Here is a 21,149-nt window from a genome sequence, read left to right as displayed (position 1 = left end):
ACATTTGGACTTAGTTTGATTCAAAAACACTGAAGCAAAAGGACAAAAAGAAAAGCAATGATACAGTGTAATTTAATAATAACTGTCAAGATGACAACACGGTGTAAAATAGCTGAACTACAAGAGGATTCATAAAATGACAAGGTAAATTTAAATAAAAAAAATATATAATAGTTCTACTGCAGGAAATGAAATCACAGAGGAAGTAAGTGTGGTAATGAGTGGGAGGCTGTATGTGTGTGTGTGTGTGTGTGTGTGTGTGTGTGTGTGAGAGAGAGAGAGAGAGAGAGAGAAAGAGTGTGAGGTGGTATGCCAATTTTAGCTTGGTCTGTAACACACGTGGACTCAAATCACTTTCATTTTAATCCGATGATAACACTATCCTTAATGATGATTGTACCATGAAATATCAATATTACGCTATTTTAGCCAACCCCTCAGACCCAACCATTTAAGCTTGTTCCACAGTTTTTTGGTCATTTCACTCTAAATGGTCCTGACCCAGTTTTGTGGTACAAAATTTCTGAAGTGCACCTTTAATTTAATTAAAGACATGGTCAGTTGGGTTTTTCTGACTACATTTGATTAAGTCTGTTCCTCAAATTCACAGGAAGTGGCTGCGTTGGATTTTATTACATTACAGTCTCAGAAAAGTTCATCTAATTCTATTCTTTAGCTCGTAAGAGTTGGGAGATAAAGGTTTTGCTTTTAGAAATTAGACGTTCTGAGCTGTTAGACTAACTTTGCTCCTTGCCTCACAAGAGCTGCACAATATTTTATTTTTAGGATTTTCTACATGATCTTATATTTCCAGTCTCGTAAGAGCTAGGCAGTTTGAATTGCTTCCATACCCTCAACTGTCTGAAATGTCATTTTGACACTATTTCTTAATTCATAATGACGGTGATTTTTTTCTGTCCAAATACTCCTTAAACTGTTATTTTGAATTACACAAAATTAGGGGTCTTCAACATTTTTCAAGCCAAGGACCCCCAAACTGATTGAGTAATGGAGCAGGGACCCCCTTCAAATATATATTGTATAAAATTGTGTTTTATATTAAACTGGGCCTAGTGACATGTAGAAATGTACCTTGTTATTGTGCATTCAATACTAAGCTATTCAAATAATACACAGGTTTATTTATTCAAGTTTTTATTTTAAAGCTGCAAGTGACAAAAGTGACAGCAAAAGGTAAAGTGGAAACAAAAGTAAGTGATGGCCTATTAGTGCCACTGCCATGAATAAACATATCTGTAACGTTGCAAACAATACTGAACTATTAAAATAATTAGGAGATTCATGTTTTTGTTTTAAACATACATATAGTAGGGACATCCTCAAGCCATCTGTGGATGGCACACACACACCCACATTAGTGAGATGTCTGACCCTGATGAGTGGCACACAACTTAACTAACCTTGGATTTTGTCTTCATTTATTCGTTCACTATAATGTGTTGGATTCATGTTAATTTGTATTTAAAGACTTTTAAATTTGTGGGGAAAAAAATCAGGTAAAAATTAAAAAAAAAAATAAATGAATAAATGAATAAATAAATATATATATATATAATATACACTATATTACCAAAAGTATTCGCTCACCCATTCAAATGATCAGAATCAGGTGTCCTAATCACTTGGCCTGGCCACAGGTGTATAAAATCAAGCACTCAGGCATGCAGACTGTGAAACAAGACATTTGTGAAAGAATGGGCCGCTCTCAGGAGCTCAGTGAATTCCAGCGTGGAACTGTCATAGGATGCCACCTGTGCAACAAATCCAGTCGTGAAATTTCCTCGCTCCTAAATATTCCACAGTCAACTGTCAGCTCTATTATAACAAAATGGAAGCGTTTGGGAACAACAGCAACTCAGCCACGAAGTGGTAGGCCACGTAAAGTGACGGAGAGGGGTCAGCGGATGCTGAAGCGCATAGTGCAAAGAGGTCGCCGACTTTCTGCACAGTCAATTGCTACAGAGCTACAAACTTCATGTGACCTTCAGATTAGCCCAAGTACAGTACGCAGAGAGCTTCATGGAATGGGTTTCCATGGCCGAGCAGCTGCAGCCAAGCCACACATCACCAAGTGCAATGCAAAGCGTCGGATGCAATGGTGTAAAGCACGCCGCCACTGGCCTCTAGAGCAGTGGAGACGCGTTCTCTGGAGTGATGAATCACGCTTTTCCATCTGGCAATCTGATGGACGAGTCTGGGTTTGGAGGTTGCCAGGAGAACGGTACATTTCAGACTGCATTGTGCCGACTGTGAAATTTGGTGGAGGAGGAATTATGGTGTGAGGTTGTTTTTCAGGAGCTGGGCTTGGCCCCTTAGTTCCAGTGAAAGGAACTTTGAATGCTTCAGGATACCAAAACATTTTGGACAATTCCATGCTCCCAACCTTGTGGGAACAGTTTGGAGCGGGCCCCTTCCTCTTCCAACATGACTGTGCACCAGTGCACAAAGCAAGGTCCATAAAGACATGGATGACAGAGTCTGGTGTGGATGAACTTGACTGGCCTGCACAGAGTCCTGACCTGAACCCGATAGAACACCTTTGGGATGAATTAGAGCGGAGACTGAGAGCCAGGCCTTCTCGACCAACATCAGTGTGTGACCTCACCAATGCGCTTTTGGAAGAATGGTCAAAAATTCCTATAAACACTCTCCTCAACCTTGTGGACAGTCTTCCCAGAAGAGTTGAAGCTGTAATAGCTGCAAAAGGTGGACCGACATCATATTGAACTCTATGGGTTAGGAATGGGATGGCACTTCAGTTCATAGTATGAGTAAAGGCAGGTGAGCGAATACTTTTGGTAATATAGTGTATATATATATATATATATATATATATATATATATATATATGTACACACACACACACACACACATATATATATAGTACAGGCCAAAAGTTTGGACACACCTTCTCATTCAATGCGTTTTCTAACTCTCTCTCTCTCTCTCTATATATATATATATACATATGTATATGTCTAAGCAGCCAAAAATTTCACGACCCCCCTGCAGTACCTCCGTGGACCCCCTAAGGGTGACGGACCCCCTGTTGAAGACCTTATAAAAGTTCTGTAATTTGTTTCTTATGATATTTACTCAGGTGTTACTGTAATTTGCCTGTCATTCCCTTAGCTGCTGGCAGAGCAGCTGCTGATCTTGGTAGTTCAGGTTTCACTGTAGTTTCTAAACCAGAGGATTACTTACCTCATCAGATGTACCATTAGCTTACTGTTTTTTGCCTTCTAGTTTCATATTTTCTTTCCTGCAGCTTAAATTTAGCTCTTGAATATTACAGTTTCTGTACTGTAATTTTGACTGCACTCCTTACCTCATAAGAGCTGGGCAGTTTGAGCTTAAGACTGAGAAACTTCTTGATGGTGCCCACGGTGACACGACTGGAGCAGCGGATGAACCTCTTCATCAGATCCTAATTTGCAAAGAGACATATTCTATTTCAGTGCATCCTGACTGGACACTGGGCATTTGATACAGTTGTTGAATGGGGTCAGGCACTCAGGGGAGAGTTAAAAAAAAAATATGCAAATCAAGTAATCAAGCAGATTCGCCCACATAACAAGCGCTGATATGCGTTGATCGCAATTAGTGACGAGACAAAGCTCATCATGTTATGTGGAGGTGGACAGGCCCACTAATCTGGATTAAACAATGACGGTGACCAATATCTGCCATTTACAGCTGCTTGTTACGATGCATGCAGCCACAACAAAATATACCAACAACTATATATGCTTATCACACTGATTAATTCAGTTTAGTGCCATTTAGGTCACACTTTATTTAGACTGTCACTATTAATCCTGAACTTTGTGTCAGCTTTGATATCAATTGCACTTTACCATTGACTCAGTGTTGACAGTATTCATCTGTCCAGTGTAAATACTGTACTAAGTATCAAATACACAGTTGACTTATTACCCTTTCTTTCTAGTATGCCAAGGCTGCTGGTGATCCCTGCTCTTTACTACAATCAGAGTTGCCATAGTGACTGAAACATGTGCACATCGCATCCCTTTCAACTTTCAAAAGGTCTCAACATTTGCACCTTAATTGCACAAGGCAATTAGTGGTGATCTTGTGAATTGGATCCAACCTGCAATGAGCCTCATTTGCACAGAAAGGCATGTCTTCTGCACTGAAATGCACATTGATTGCTTAATTAAAGTATGCAGCAGCGCACGGTCTCTTTTTTTGTGGGCATTGCTATTAAGCACTTCCTGCCCATTCAGAGTGCATTTGTGCCGCAAACCTTTTGTAAATTCACACCAAATGGAAAAAAAAAAATTCAAACCAAATGGCCAAAGTGTATTGTCACTATTGTACATAGCCTGAAAAGAAAATCAATCAAATCTCAGCAGTGGCCACCAAAACACCCCCATGATAAAAAAGTTAAATTCAAAGTGTCCCTCTCGCAAAAATTCCATCATGTTAATCAGGCATCTTATTTTTCCAAGTTTTTTTTTTTTGGTTATTATAAAGTACTTCGCAGGTCTCAGGTCCTACATAAATGTATTGTTATTATCACCACCCTTTTTATTATCATGGATACATTTATTAAAGCACACCCACCGTGACTGTGTTCTCCCCGGCCTGCCCTGTGTTGCGTAGACAGTCCAGACAGATGGCTATCTGAGGATCACTCCTGTGGTAGTCTTCATCTTCACCCCCGCCACCATCATCATCCTCACCGCCACCGTTACCACCAACATCAGGCAAGCCAAGCCTTTGACATCTCAGGTTGTCTCCTGTGGTTTACAGACAGACACACAACCAAGGCTCATGTTGAAAACCTGTTTTTCCTCAACTGCACCTGTCTGTCTTTTGTTTGTAATGTTTGGCAATCAGTGAGTCTCACACATTGTTTCAGGAGGCTTAGGAACTTAAGTAAGCCCTGTGTGCATGAGGCTTCTGTTACACTGGGACTTCATGTAATGAATGCTTTACAGTCCTAACCCCTGTGCTTTACCAAAGGCTTTAGCACAGGGTAATGAAATTAACTGAAATGAATGGTTCCCCACCACAATGGTACAAAGTCAGCATTTGACAGTTGATGACATTATGATTTAGCAGAGCAAAACTTGAAGTCTGTGATAAAAATGTGTTCAAAACTTTCCTCTATAGATTCCACTACTGCCTCCACTTTTCAAGACAGGGAGGAAGAGAGAAACTGTGAATAAACAGAAAAAGAAGTCACATGCCATGAACAAACGATGAAATAAAGCCCTAAGAGTTTGCTTTGCAAGGGATTATCAGGAGACCTCTGTCCCCACTAAAGTATGTAAATGATTTAGGGAGATTTTCATTTAAATATTATCACATTGAGAAGGACAATCTCTGTAGTTATTACAAATTACATTACCTCATGCAATATTAGTGCCTTGTGAGGTTTTAACTAAAAAAGCAATTGATGGGTTCATCATAAATAGTCATAATATTTCTGCAGATGGGCCTTTTCTGATCACATTGCTAAATCTATCTGGTAATGTATCTAAATCTATCTCATATATTACATCTTTATAATTAAAATAACAAATGTAGTTGTTTAATGGTTTAGACGGACAGCCTACCTTGGCCATTTTCTTTTGGCTGGTTTTTCTTCCAGAATTCAGCTTCTTGCTGTTCCTCCTCTAGTTTACGCAGAAAGCAGATAAAAAGAAGATCATGTTAACATGTAGCACACAGTTACACATATACATACTATAATGTACAACAGCATGTTTTAATTGTCTCTATTCTGTCTACTGTAAGGGTGCCGTAGGTGTGCATGTATATGAAGTAGCTTGGTGTTAATGTAATGTTAAGGTAATGTAATGTTAACACTTTGTGGCACGTGTCTAGTGAAAGAATGCAACCAATTACACTTCAAAATATCATGGAACCATTCCCACACTATTCTTATGAGGCTGACTTTTACAACACTTGGCCAAGCAGCACTAGCCTCACAAAATTATATGACATTTTTTCCATTTCTCTGTTGCCAGCTAGCTCTCTGCCGGCCGAGGTGAAGTGCGGTGTCATTAAATTATAGTGTCATCACTGCTGTGGTTAGACACGTTGATTTGGCTCCTGGTTGGCCCTGCTCTGGAGAACAGTTTATGTATCTTGCTTTCTTTGTGTAAGCTTTCAACCCCTCTGAAAAGCAGAATGCCATACATACAATATTGTATTGATCACCATAGGAAAATTCTATTTTCTCTGACTCACTAGAGATTCAAATCAGCTTCAAATATCATGGAGAAAATGCATGTCTGGCAGAAATTACAAAAATCAGCACATTATGAGACAGATTGTTCAAATCTGGGCAGAGACAGGAAATCTCAGCATCACCTGTGGTAAAAGCATTCCTGTCATCCTACAGAGAACTCCCTTTTGCATCCTGTCAAGATCAAATGATTAAGTGATTCCTCTCTACATGTCAGAGCATCACCCTGATGAGAACTGTGTGAACTTGACCAGACCGGCGATAATCTCCAACATCCCATTTGCATTCGAAAAGAAGGTGAAAGCATGTTCGATGTCAAGAAACCAAAAAAACACCAAACCTCTGTCTCTGGTTATTCTGGATGGAGGATGTTTCAATGCGGTGCCATGAGAATGTGGTCCAGAAATGATCCTTTCAGTCTTGATTAAAGACTCATGGGACCTTTGGGAATCACTGGGCTCTATTTTAACCATCTAAGCACAGGGTCTGAATAGCACGGTACAAGTGCATTTAGGGCATGGCCAAGTCTACTTTTGCTTTTTGCTAACAGCAGAAAAAAATGATCATTGTGCCAGGCTCATGGTTCAAAAGGATTGTATTAATCATGGGTGTGTTTTGGGTGTAACATCATAACAAGCAGTAAACCAATCAGAGTGCCATCTCCTGTTCCCTGTAAAAGCCAGGCACGCGTGTGCCTTGGCAGATTGCTAATATAATGTGCGTTTGCTATGTAAGAAGGAAGGCTTCTCTGGATGGGCAATGGTGCTGTCACTTAGCACACGAGCTGATCATCTACGGCAACAGCAGGACTCCATCACAGCTCCCCGAGGTGAAGCAGGCGCCCCTGTGTGTGGACGCGCGTTGACGCCTCCTATGTAGGTGCACATTACTATCTTGATAATGAGCTTTCGATACCAGAGAAAACTGCAGCACTGACTTCAGAGCTGCTTTTTGTTGCTTAACTGTATGATCTCATTCAACTGTCCCAATGTAGCCATGCAGCAACAATGCAGCTGACCACACTGCATTTAAAGACCAACATGCCGACGGGCGCTCAGATGGACTCACTATTTGCACAACGTGGGGACTGGACAGTAAAATGACAACTGAGCTGCTTGGAAACTTACACAGACACTTGTGTCACACTTGGCGGCGCTTTGTGCCAGGTGCCAAGCTAGGGCCCATTATCTTTTTGAGTTTATTACTGTCAGCTGTACACGTGCCAGTTGTACCAAAATTAATATGCCATGCCTGTGTAACGAGCTTTTTCCCTCTGTAACTCTGGGTGTTAGAGGTTCAGCTCCATTACAGGTTGCTGGCACTCATTGGATCTTGTTGATTGCTGCAACCTTTGTGCTCCCATCTCTTAGCTGAGTCTTTTCCATTGCTAGACTCTTAATTATTGCTTATTTGCTGTATTATTGGCCTTAACCACCACTTCTATATGATCATATAATCATCTGGTCCTATATCACTGTCAACTTGTCAACACCGTTCAACCGTTCTGCCTCTTGTTGGTTATATGCCATATTCACTTAATAAATGCACTCCTTCACATTAAGTTTTTTTTTTTTTCCTGTGGCCCGTTCTTTAATTCTCATTGACGTTAACTTTAAATTGTGTTGATATTGGACATCATCAGTAACTTCTCTTCTATCAAGGTCCCTTATCCCTAAAAGCAAGGGATTGAATCCCCAACTTTTCCTTTTGTTGTGTGGACAGTAAAAACAGCACAATTTGATAACAATGACGTCACCGCTGTCACTTCTTGCACACTCTGAGAGGAGGCGTCCTTTCCTTCCTGATTTGGACATTATTAATGCATTTCATCCATATTTGTGCTTTTGCTTTTGTGACTCTGAGATGTCATCAAACATCTCCAGTCATTCCTCAGCTCCTGTTCATAACACCATAACATCAGTGGAGACTTCTGCTTTTTTGCGTCGTCATGCCAACAAACAAAATGCTCCCATCTAGATGGATTTTTTTAAACAGATAAAAAAAAAGTTGCAATTTCAAAAACAGGTATCTGTGTAAGATGTGATCTTGATCGTCCCTGGCTAAAAAGAGGAAAGATTCAAAATGTGACAGTGACTGACCATGACACATGACTGGACTATGAAAGCGGTTGTTCATTGGTCATGTCAACCTGTCAACCAAAGTAATCCTTTAGTGAAAAGACAGATTGATAAAACCATAAGGCAAACTCACTTTCTCTGAGTCCTGGGACCAGCTTGAAAATAATTTCCTCCAGAGTATTGTCCAACCTGAGAACAGAGGAGAAGGAGAGAGGGAGGTCGAGGAAGAGGAAGAGTAGTGATAGAGTAGCGGGAAGAGAGTAAGGAAAAGAAGGTGGAGGAGGAGAAGAGGTAAGAGGAAGGAAAAAGAAAGGGGGGTGAGGAGGAGTTGATGAAAGCGAAGAAAGAGAAGATGAATGGACAACAAAAGATGGTGAAGGATGAAGAAGACAAGGAGGCAGGAAAGGAGCAAAGCAATGTTGATAATTATGCTGCAACTAATAATAAAAAGCTTAATTCATATAGCACTTATGTGTCATTGAGAAACCCCTAATATAAATGGCCATAAACACCTCGCTAACTTTTTAAAACATGAATTTTACACAGACAGGCGATAAAATGAAACCAATAGTAAGGAATACTGACAACAAGAAAAGAAAAGAAAAGAAAAGAAAAGAAAAGAAAAGAAAAGAAAAGAAAAGAAAAGAAAAGAAAAGAAAAGGTGTAATACAAGTACAAATAGACAGGAGACAAAAGAAACAGAGGAGGGTGTGAGAATGATGAGGGGCAAACAGAGGAGAAGAAAACACTGTTTTGTGTGCTGAGCAGTCGTGACATTTGGTTCTAAATCAGTCACAAAGGTGAAAACGCAGCGCATGGTGTTGATTAGTGTGTTGCTGATCGGAGAGAGTTTGTGCTCCTCACAGCCACACAATGACAAGTCTTTTCACAGACATACACTGAATCATATATTCATATTTTGTGAACAAATTTGTTAGATTAAATGATGCTTTACTGATCTATGTGGGGGGAGAAACCACTGTTGCAAGTAGTAATGACATAAATTTAAAAAAGACATAAATAGCAAGCAAAACATTAAAAATGGAGGATATACAAAAATGGTCAACTGACACTTCCAACACTGTCATCTTAAAGTCATAATCTGCAACATTTTTATGAAAACAGTTTTGCTTTATCTAACATCTTTCTCTAATATGGAAATGTTTCAACTGATAACCAATTCATGAAAATATACATTTTTTAGCTGATCTTTCCAGGGAAAAATCCTGTGATACACAGGAAATGATGTGTTTTCACTTGGACTAATCAGACCAAGAACAGTGTCGTCAGCATAGAAAGTGACAGTCACCATGGCTGAACAGACAAAGAGAAGACCAACGCCTACAGAAACTACACTCCTCTCACTCCTCAGCCTCCTCCTCCAGTGAAGTCAACTGAAACAAAATATTTCCAACTGAACCAAGATATAAAGACGGGGAAAGACAAAGAGCAATATAGAAAGAGAAAGAGACAGGAAAGAGAAAAAGAATGAGCCAGAGAGGAGAAAGGACTAAAATAAAAATAAAAAATAAAATGAGAAGAGGGCTTACAGACTATGGTCAGATAGCTAGAAATCCATTTTGTGTTTTGTTTTTGTTTTTTTTGTTTTTTTGTTTTTTTCAGCTCTGGTCTTTAATGCTGACTGGTTCCATTGTAATTCACAAGTGACCAAAATCAGATTTCTGTGTTTGGACAGAATAAACGATTTTCTGTCATTAGGACATCAGCTGGTAGAAGCAACACAGTCGTGTATATGCTAACTACCCCTCCATTTTCTAACACCTGGGTGAAGCAACAAACTTTTTTTTTTTTTACTTTTTTTTTATAATGGTATTTTCGAGGTGAGCCCATCCTTGAGAAAGCATGAAACCTCTTCATTTGTTCAGGTAACACTACTCCCTTACAACCTCTATTACATGTTTGCTTTTGTCTGCTCTCTTTTTGACAAGTTAGACATCAAATTGACATCACATGAAATCACACAAATTGAAATCACATTTCAAAACACCCATGGATGAGGTTTAAATCTGACCTGCAAAGACAGATACATAGATTCCATGTAGAAAATATTCCCTTTGTATGAGGCACGCACAACAAATCAGACGTCAGCTGCCTGTGTGAACGTAGTATTATAGCCTTCAGGCTCAGAAAAAGAGGAAGTTGAAGACAGAAAGAAAATGAGCCAGAGAAACAGAGAGAGGGTGATGGTGAGAGAAATGCTACCGCCAACACATGAGAGAGAGAGAAGAGTTGGTATGAGAGCCAAAGTGCATCTCACCTGAGCATTTCCAACGGGTTGGTCTCGTGGACCTGAATGCCACATTTAGGACAGTCGTTGCTCTCTTCAAAGTGCTGCACAATACAGCTCTTACAGACTGGGGAAGAGAGGACACTCATGTTATATTTGATCTGTGATGACACTGGAGCTCAACTAATATATCAGCTGGATAATATTTTAATGCGTTCACACCATATCATTAGACCCATAAATGTGAGCTTCCCACTCAGAAAAAAAAAACTTTCCGAGGAGGAAGGAACTTAAATTACCACAAACCGTCATCAATGTGGAAGATTTTGACAAGCATGGAGTTTACCATAGAAGTATCACCAGTAACACCACTTGTTATAGATCCTTAGACAGTCTATATAAGCCTACTGACACTTTTATACACACTTATTCAGCGCATTGACATTGCAGACAAAAATTCTGCATTTGCTGTTAACCTGTAAATCTGTCTCAGTTAGCTGTGAGAATCTGCAACGATTTGATTGAAAGTCAACAGGACAAGTTGTCAAGTTGGATTTCTGATGTCTCCAACATGGCGTAAAATGCAGTATAAGCTAATCACAAATATCGGTATAGGCGTATAGCGCTGGCCAATATGCAAGTTAAAATAAAGTGCATCAATATACACTTTATTTTAACTTGCATATTGGCCAGCAGCTGGTGGTGCCGATTGTTGTTCAACTGTAACATATCAAACCTTGAGCACATATCTGTATTACAACTTCTGTAATAAAGAACTTGCTATAAATGCGTGTTTTTAGATATAATATATTGTGATCAGAGGTTGTTTACTCCAGAATACATAATAGTTAGTCTCCAGAAAACAAGCTTGGATGTGTGAAGAAAGAAGTGTTGGACAACAGCTGGTTTGTCAGTGGCACTGCCAAGAGGAACTCTCATCACTGGTGTTTAATTCAGTTAAATCAAGTATTTCCACTGAGGCTCATTTAATGTCAACATTTTGTCTACAGTCTGATGGTGTTTCGGCTGTAATCACTCTATATCAAAGCATCCCAAAACCATACATGATAGCCATTATTTGCTGATTATATGCGAATCTGAAACTTTAACAGACTCAACAAGAGGCACTTGAGTGCCTAACGTCCCATCACAGTCACTAGGACATAGGAGGTTATGTAAAAGAGCTCATTAATTAAGATAATTACTTTGCATTAATTAGCTTTCCACTTACTTTGCATTAATTAGCAAATATTTCTTTGTCAGCACACTTGTCTTCACATAACACATAGGCGGTATTAACATGAACTGAAGCATTAGGCCTACAATGGTGCAGTATTAGCAAGAAAATTAGTTTTTGCACACACACACACAAACACACACACACACACACACACACACACACACACACACATATATATATATGTGTGTGTGTTTATAAAAAAAAAAAATCCCCCATATATAAAATATATATATGTATACACATATACACTCCTGATCAAAATTTTAAGACCAGTTGAAAAATTGCAAGAATTTACATTTTGCACTGTTGGATCTTAAGAAGGTTCTAAGTAGAGCTTCAAAATGCAAAAAGATGAAATGGGAGTGAGAAAAAAATTTTTTTTGAGTAAGCAATTTACTGCAAACAACCATTAAACTGAAATAGGCTGTTCATCAGCTGATCAAAAGTTTAAGACCACAGCCTTTAAAAGCCCAAATCTTGGCAAAAATGTGGATTCAGTGTCATTTTCTGTCCGGTATCCACACTGTCATGACCTCCTGAGGGCAAAGGCAAAAAAAACTTTCTCTCCCTGAACGTGGTCGGATTGTTGAGCTGCATAAGCAAGGCCCAACAACAAAACCCTCAGAGCGTGCCATTGCTGCTGAGGTTGGACGCAGTAAGACAGTCATTTTTAACTTCATAAAAGATCCTGACGGTTATGGAACAAAAAAGTCAAGTGGTAGACCCAAAAAAATTTCACCGGCCCTGAGCTGGAGGATCTAATTGGCTGTCCGTCAAGACACGGGACGATCCTCGGCCCAAATTAAGCTTGTCACTGGTGCCAACTGCAGTCCCATAACCATCAGACGGCATCTGCGAGAGAAGGGTTTTAAGAACAGAAAATGTCTTCAAAGGCCTCGTCTCCTTCAACGGCACAAAATTGCCCGTTTGGAGTTTGCACGAGAGCACCAAACATGGGCCATTGAAAGGTTTTATTCTCTGATGAGAAAAAATGTAACCTTGATGGTCCTGATGGCTTCCAACGTTACTGGCATGACAAGGAGATCCACCTGAGATGTTTTCTACACGGCACAGTGGAGGGGGCTCCATCATGATCTGGGGGGCTTTTTCCTTCAATGGAACAATGGAGCTTCAGGTTGTGCAGAGGTGTCAAACGGCAGCTGGCTATGTGGAGATGTTGCAGGGGTCATCCCTCATGACTGAAGGCCATCGTCTGTGTGGTAATGACTGGGTTTTTCAACAGGACAACGCTGCAGTTCACAATGCACGCCTGACAAAGGACGTCTTCCAGAGAAATAACATCACTCTTTTGAACCATCCTGCGTGTTCCCCTGATCTAAATCCAACAATATTTGGGATTGGATGGCAAGGGAGGTTTACAAAAATGGACACCTGTTCCAGACAGTGGATGCCCTCCGTGAAGCCATCTTCACCACTTGGAGCAACATTCACTAGCATCAAGCATGCCAAAACAAATTTTTGAGGTGATTAACAAGAAAGCCTTTTTGCCTTTGCCATCAGGAGGTCATGACAGTGTGGATACCTGACAGAAAATGGCACTGAATCCACATTTTTGCCAAGATTTGGGCTTTTAAAGGCTGTGGTCTTAAACTTTTGATCAGCTGATGAACAGCCTTTTTCAGTTTAATGGTTGTTTGCAATAAATTGCTTACTCAAATTTTTTTTGTCTCACTCCCATTTCTTCTTTTTGCATTTTGAAGCTCTACTTAGAACCTTCTTAAGATCCAACAGTGCAAAATGTAAATTCTTGCAATTTTTCAACTGGTCTTAAAATTTTGATCAGGAGTGTATATATATATATATATATATATATATATGTGTACACATAGATAGATAGATATAGAAATATAGATATAATGAGTTTATGCAGCAAGGTGCTCCAAAATCTAATCAAGTCATCTACTCTTTAGTGTGGCAGTGGGGAACCTGTGGCCTCTGGCACTCAAAAATGCTCTGGACAGCGATCTTTTTTTTTTTTTTTTGTTTAAATAAATCAACCTTTGCCTATAATAAATTCAAGGGTTGAATAAGAGAATTAGAGGTGATTTTAAAAATACCTTTGCATATATACTTTAATTTTTGATTTGCAAAGTTTGTACGAGCTAATTTCTATGGTTACTGGCTTGTTTCTGTTCTTTGATTTTGTTCCTGTTTTATGTATTACGTTTTTGAGCAAGGACCATTTCATCAGTAGTGTCACCACAACATCATTTGGCCAATTACAGGGTTAGGGTTAGGCACATAGCCGTTATGGTTGGGGTAAGTCTCCAGCAAATCAATGTAAGTCTACAGAATGTCCCCCAGAGTGACCTAAGTAAACGTTTGTGTATGTGTATGTGTTTGTGCTTGCTTGTGTGTGTGTGTGTGTGTTAGGGTTAGGGTTAGGGTTAGGGTTATGTGTGTGGTCGCACACATCTTTCCTACTTACAGGTGTGCAGGCACTCGGTGACGGTGGTTGGTTTGATCAGGTAACCCCGACACAAGTAACAGGTGATGAAATGGTTAAAGTCTCTGACCAAGTGCTTCCTTCCTGTGGCAGCCATAGTTGTATTATTGTATCAAGTTTGTTGATGCTGCAGCTAGATACTGACCCAGGGTCAGTGTTCCTCTGTTGAGCTTGGGACTGAGGGAAAGGTTGATTGGAGAGGCGAATATTGGCTACAAAATTATGGAAATAGTACGATTTTTGCCTTCTTGTTTGTTTTGAATAGGATGGGGTCTAATGGAGTATCAGGGCCCTCCATTCACCCCACATAAAGTTGGAAACCAACATTGGCTCCTGTTAGTCCAGGCTAGTGCAAAATGGTCCTCACTAGCCACAACTGTGCTAAGTGAGAGGCAGTCAAATTGATTCAGTGGCCAACGGCAAAAAATCCAACTGCATCCATGACCCAAAGTCTAGGCACTAGTCATTTTTGCTTCAGAAAAGTGCCCCGCTTGTTCAGCCTTTATTTAACCAGGTCAGTCCCAGTGAGATCAAGAATTTCCTCCAGCAGAAGGAGGCAGGCTTGCCACGTCTGCCCAATCACACTTCAAATGAACAGTTTTGTCAAATTTACAGAATTCCAGGAGAGTGAGACATATCGCTTCTTTTGCTGTCTCGGCCAGTGCACCATTTTTAAGCCACGGGGGGGTGGAGGATGCCAAAGGTCTGCCAATCACAGCAGATCCAAAGACCAGTTAACACCCCTGGAGTGACCTCTGCATATTCAGCCTTGTCCCGCTCAGTACATTCATCGTGACACTGCTGCTGTTGTTGCTGTTGACGTCTTCATTCTCTTGGAGCTGGCAAATGACCGTCTGATGAGCTGTTATCCTTTAATAAAGGCTGCCTAGAGGAAATAAAAATGCAGCATTAATCACATTAGAACTTTTTTTTTTTAAAGCTGCACTAAACAACAAATTTATATAAAAAGCAATACATCTATTTACCATCAATATTTGTGTCTAGCAAGGTTCAAATGCGACACGCAATACTGGACAAAAACACAGGTGACATTTCACCAGTTATATATCTTTACACTGGTTACCTGGTCTAAGGTGTACTGCATACTGCTAATGACTTGTATGGGAATGTCCTCTCATTTAACCCTGCTTGTCCATTATTGTTTCATGTGTGCTCTGATGAAGGTCTCAGACTGAAAGCTTAGGAAAGTGAAATTTGAACTGACTAAGTGTAGACATGTCCTTATTTCTACGTGAATTTTATCTTCTAGCACCTTAAACAATTATTTGTGCCGGGTGGAGCGCTAGTACAGATTACTGTTAAGCCACAGATGGGATGAAGCTACTGTATGTCACAGGTCTTTCAAGCCAAACTGCAGCTTGACACTTCCGAAATATAGATTATAAACAAGAGGCGACTGACATCAGGAGCTGCTAAATCTTTGAAGTCTTCTAAAGTCCCTCATAAAACTCACTTTTGACTTGTTTTTATGTAATCATTTGTTTTTATTCTGCTGTTTTATGCATTTGCCTTGTTTCGATAGTTCCCCACTTATCAATTTTACACATTTTATGGGTTTTTGGAAAGCGCTTTGTGTCTACGATTTGAAAAGCGTATATAAAGTGTTTTCATTTTGCTTTTTTCCAAATGGTAAGGTCAACTAAGCATGCAGCCTTGTTGTCAGCTACAGTACATCGGTCATCCTCGACACACAGCACTCCGCTATTCAATTCAATTCAACTCAATTTTATTTGTAGAGTGTCAGATCATAACAAAAGTCATCTCAAGGCCCTTTACAGAAACCAGCAGATATTGGCCAATCCTATGAACCAAAATCTCCCCCAAGAGCAGCACAGGGCGACAGTGGCGAGGGAAAACCCCTTTTAACAGGCCTAAAACCTCGAGCAGAGCCCGGCTCTGGGTGGGCGGCCATCTGCCACGTGACACAGAGCTGTATAGTAATACTAATGGTGACAATAGCAATAAAAACAACACTAATAGTGATAGCAACAGCAACAACAACAATAATAACAGTAACAACAACAACAACAACAACAATAATAGTAATAGTCAAAATAATATTAACAGCATGAACTTTACAATGACACTACAGTGGATGGGAGCTACATGCCTTGCTCAAGGGTTTCTCAGTCATTGCTGAGGAAGGGGAAAAGTTACCTCAGTTATTTTTCCTCATTCAAATCCATTCAAACTAGCCACCTTCAAGTTCACACACTCATTCTCAAACCATAAACACTCTATAATAGGAGTATTTCCAGATTTCGTCCTGCTGGAGGTAAACATCACCTGCAAATGTTCAGGTTTTTAAGTTTTCACACTCATCAAATAAAACAGTGGACATCTGCCCAACGATTGTCGCAGTTAAGACCTTCATGCATCTGTCTATGGATTACCAAGGCTATGAATAGCTAAACACTCCAATGTGCCCCCATTCAATCCCCCTTTGATGGATTTGAATGAATTTTGGTCTGCCTGCTTCAAATCCAGATACTGATGTGAATACTAAGTTTCGTGGTGCAGCGTTCAAACCCACACACTAGTTTCGTATTCATTGTGCAAAGCTATTTATAAGCTATTTACTTGATGTGATTCTGTCAGCACCCTGTCAGCTTGAACCCCGGACTGCAGTTACAGTAAATGAAGTAAGCCAGACAGTAAATGTGTTGGGGTATGGGGATTAGTCATCATTCTCAGAGCTGATTCATTCCCTTTGTAAATGCACAGTGGTCTGCTTGTACCATTTCATGATTATAGGTTACTACAATGAAATAATAATGAGCCATATCACCATAATGACAATTACGGAATTATACTGTTTAGGAGGTAGACTTTATTCATTCACACTTTTTTCTTCCACCCTATTCTCATATGACCTTCCCTAAATTTATGTCATTCAAATGGAGTTAGGTGGGTTTACCCTCCATCACATACCTGGTTATTTATGAGAAATAACTCCTGTAATCCTATAACATATTGTATGAGATACAATGTAATTACACATCAGAGTTATGAATCTTAGAATATTATATTACAAATAAGCAATTTAAAGAAGTTTTTAAAAAAAGACATCAAATGATGGTGTTTTTATGATGTGCCACGTTCATATCTCATGTGTTTTGATGTATTTGTTTTTAAGTGTCTCTGTGTTGCATCTCAAATTGTCCTCTGGGAAAAACTGAGCTGAACCCCTTCCAGCAGCTATAAACAGCCACAGCTCCTGTAGGAATATTAGTGATAAAGGCAAAAGAAATACCATAAAGTACAATAATGTCATGACTTAATAACACTAACACACTTTAGAACTCTACAGGAATATTATATGAGTATTCCAACAATTTTTCATTAGGGAAAGACCCCACTTATAAGTTTGGTTACATTATAGTGCTCAATATGAGTCATACTGTAAACTCTCTTATAAAGATTTATGTCAGACTACAATGTGGGTCGGTTGAGCTCAAATACTTTCATCTTTCGCCTTAAACAAATTTTACAGTCAACAATAATAAGGTCTCTACAAACTCACTATAGATAATACAGGTCACTATAAACAAATTGTTGAATAATGCAGACACTTTGTAAGTCCCAAATTGAATATTACAGGATTGATATGACAGTGATACCAGAGGGGGTAAATTTAAAAAAAAAAAAAAAAAAAAAAAAAAAAAGCATGTGGCCAGGATAAACTCATTATTTAGTTACAAAGACAGCCTTTGATTCCACTGATTCTTTTTACTTATGCTCAATTTCTGCAGTTATTGGTGTAATATTTTTGTAGGATTAATGCCCGTATTTATACCTAATCTGCATTTTTTTTTTTTTTTTTTTACAAATTTAATGCACACTTTAATTCACTTATACTTATTATTTTCTTGAGAATGTGAGCAACTGCAGCTGACCCAGTTTCCCCATGGGGATCAATAAAGTATATCTGATTCTTGGTTCTGATTCTGATAAGAATGTTACAGTGCTACCTGGGGGGATTAAGTGCAATAAAGTCAGTATAAACTTTCTATTGAGTACCACTGACAGGATATAGGTCCTTATAGGAATATTATAAGAATAGAAAAAGCCACTGTTTTCATATTTCCATTAGTTTGGGCATTTTAAGTTGTCATCGTCACTTGTGTCACATAGTGAGGTCTGTTTAACAGTGTGCAAAGGTGGGTTTCGGTCGGTTCACCTCCGCTGGCTCTATGTAGAGACTGCACATAGAGGAGACATTGTGTAGTAGTGATTCCTTGGTTCAGCGTGGGTCGGCTTTTGCTAGAAAAATCTCAAGTGCGCAGCTTAGAAATCCCCTCAATGTGTCAATGAGACACACACGCGCGCACGTACGCACGCACACCCAACACACACACACACACACACACACACACACACACACACACACACAGTGAGCAGGCGTGTTATTTATTCACATGGAGCGGATCTGCTTATCTCATCGTTAGGCGCGTCACGGTCTACGTCACCTGTGTCAAAACAACATCAATGGACGACACACACACGCACATATAAGCTACTCGCATATGCACGAATATTCACACGAGCGCTCTCGTGCATTCACGCGCGTGCGCGAGCCAGTATACGCACCTCCACGTGCACGGCTCGTTACTGTAACCCATGCATCGAGACACACACACACACACACATACACACACATGCAGAGAGCACGTATCGACTGTAAAAGTTGTAGAGCGTCCGTGTCACGGCCTCAAAACGCCACAAATGGAAAACACGCGCAGGCGGTTCTCGTGTTGCATTCGGCGTTTCGCGTGTCCATAATCCCGCATGTGTTTGCACAGCGACGCACTTTGCGTTTCGCGAGAAACGGGGAGAGAGAGGGAGGGGGTGGAGAGACATAGAGAGGGAGAGAGAGAGAGAGAGGAGGTCCGGCAGCGTCAAAGTTTGGTTGTACGCGACCGACGGCGGCTGCTTAATATCGCCATCCGTGTGTTAGAAATAAACGAAAAAGACCATCACTCCTTACCTCCCTCTCACTTTCCTTCGCCCTGCGGAGTTACGGACACCGAGGCTGAGCAGGAATGTCCACCATGACACTGCCAGGTCCTCTGTAGTCTATACAGGCTGGAAATAACTAGGGTACAGAGAATACGGAACTGGTCGGATGTGATCGGCCCCAGTCCGCCCAGCAGCCAGCCAGCCAGCCAGCCAGCAGAGAGCAGCGGTGGGCGGGGAGCCACCAGGCAGGGCTGGGAAACTGAAAGCGGTTGTGTAACTGAGTGACTATTGGCCCGCTACACACAGCGTCCTATCTGCCGTCTCCAGTGATGTAGGCCTGCACAGGGATGGAGTGCAGGCTAAACCCGCCGCACTTCACTTTATTCACTTGAGCCTGCTCTGTAGGCTCATAGTAATGTTACAGCTGCTCAGCTACCAAGACATGTCAAACTGATCTTTTATCACATGGGGGAAACTAGGATTATAGTAGGATTACTGGTAGCCTACTACTAGTGCTACTACGTTCACTTGCGCTGCTAACAATATCAATAACAACAACAACAACAACAATAATAATAGATAATGATAATAATAATAATGTAAATCAATAAAAAAAAAAATTAGTTTAGTTTTTAGTTTTTGGTAACTAAAATAGTTATGATTAAAATTGTTATAGTATACTTTGTACAGCACTTTGGAATTTGTAAATACATGTGTGTGTGTGTGTGTATATATATATATATATATATATATATATATATATATATATATATATATATATATACAGTACAGGCCAAAAGTTTGGACACACCTTCTCATTCAATGCGTTTTCTTTATTTTCATGACTATTTACATTGTAGATTCTCACTGAAGGAATCAAAACTATGAATGAACACGTGGAGTTATGTACTTAACAAAAAAAGGTGAAATAACTGAAAACATGTTTTATATTCTAGTTTCTTCAAAATAGCCACCCTTTGCTCTGATTACTGCTTTGCACACTCTTGGCATTCTCTCCATGAGCTTCAAGAGGTAGTCACCTGAAATGGTTTTCCAACAGTCTTGAAGGAGTTCCCAGAGGTGTTTAGCACTTGTTGGCCCCTTTGCCTTCACTCTGCGGTCCAGCTCACCCCAAACCATCTGGATTGGGTTCAGGTCCGGTGACTGTGGAGGCCACAGTCACCGCGCCATTTTTTTTTTTTTTGCAAAAAAATGGCGCATCCCCAATTTTCAAAAATACTCTTCGGCAGAGCCTTCACCCAAACACTGAAATGTGAGTATTTCTTGAAAAATTTGAGATGTGCTACCTTTTCACATTTTGTACACGCAACCTTCCCTTTCCTTTTACTGTTTGTTTTTTCCGCAGTGACAATCATATTTTTGCGAATGTTGAGCAATTCTTGAGCTATTCTGAGGATTCTTTCCATGGTCCACTGTACTGATAGAATACATGCTCAGTTGTATCAAACTATACTGTAAGTCAGCTAGTGCTGTTTGATATGAAAGTCAGTGTACAGATACAAATACAGTGACATGGATTAGCAGCCCAGGGGAGCATGGGCTAGCTAATGAGGATATTTCACCACCATAAGGTCTTATTTAATGCCCAGGTAAGCTATACAAGTACAATTTGTACCAAAGTACAATTTTGCTTTAAAGACAAACTGACCGGGTGAAAACATAAGCCCAACCAGCTCCAATGGTTGACAGAACTATTACTGGAAGTAGTATTTCAACGACTGTACATTAGATTAAAACTGACAAGATCATACCTGCTACTGACTAGAGAATCATGTTATTTTTTCAGGTGTAGCTGGATCAAATATAATGGTGATACAGCTATAATTATAGTGTAAAGCAATTTTTTTTGCCACTTTTAACAAAAATGAAAAAAA

The 21,149-nt window shown here is 39.9% G+C and overlaps 1 protein-coding gene across 2 annotated transcripts in view; it reads right to left on the bottom strand.

Annotated features, from left to right (window-relative positions):
- The window catches only part of LOC115373074 (polycomb group RING finger protein 5-A), a 29,021-nt gene extending 9,520 nt beyond the window's left edge, over window positions 1-19,501 (bottom strand). The window contains exons 1-8 of one of the 2 annotated variants that reach the window (XM_030071315.1): window positions 19,283-19,501; window positions 14,257-15,160; window positions 10,598-10,694; window positions 8,453-8,508; window positions 5,607-5,666; window positions 5,153-5,206; window positions 4,609-4,784; window positions 3,350-3,448 (exon numbers count right to left, since the gene is read on the bottom strand). In XM_030071315.1, the coding sequence (XP_029927175.1) occupies window positions 3,350-3,448; window positions 4,609-4,784; window positions 5,153-5,206; window positions 5,607-5,666; window positions 8,453-8,508; window positions 10,598-10,694; window positions 14,257-14,371 (657 nt within the window). In that variant the 5' untranslated portion in view covers window positions 14,372-15,160; window positions 19,283-19,501. The remainder of the gene's footprint in view (window positions 1-3,349; window positions 3,449-4,608; window positions 4,785-5,152; window positions 5,207-5,606; window positions 5,667-8,452; window positions 8,509-10,597; window positions 10,695-14,256; window positions 15,161-19,282) is intronic. The other variant, XM_030071317.1, reaches the window with a different exon arrangement.
- Window positions 19,502-21,149: the final 1,648 nt, after the last annotated feature.

Source organism: Myripristis murdjan, chromosome 15 (assembly GCF_902150065.1).
Source record: "Myripristis murdjan chromosome 15, fMyrMur1.1, whole genome shotgun sequence".
NCBI classification, from domain to species: Eukaryota; Metazoa; Chordata; class Actinopteri; order Holocentriformes; family Holocentridae; genus Myripristis; species Myripristis murdjan.
Note: the sequence above shows the minus strand (reverse complement) of the source record. Positions and strands in the feature narration are given on the sequence as shown.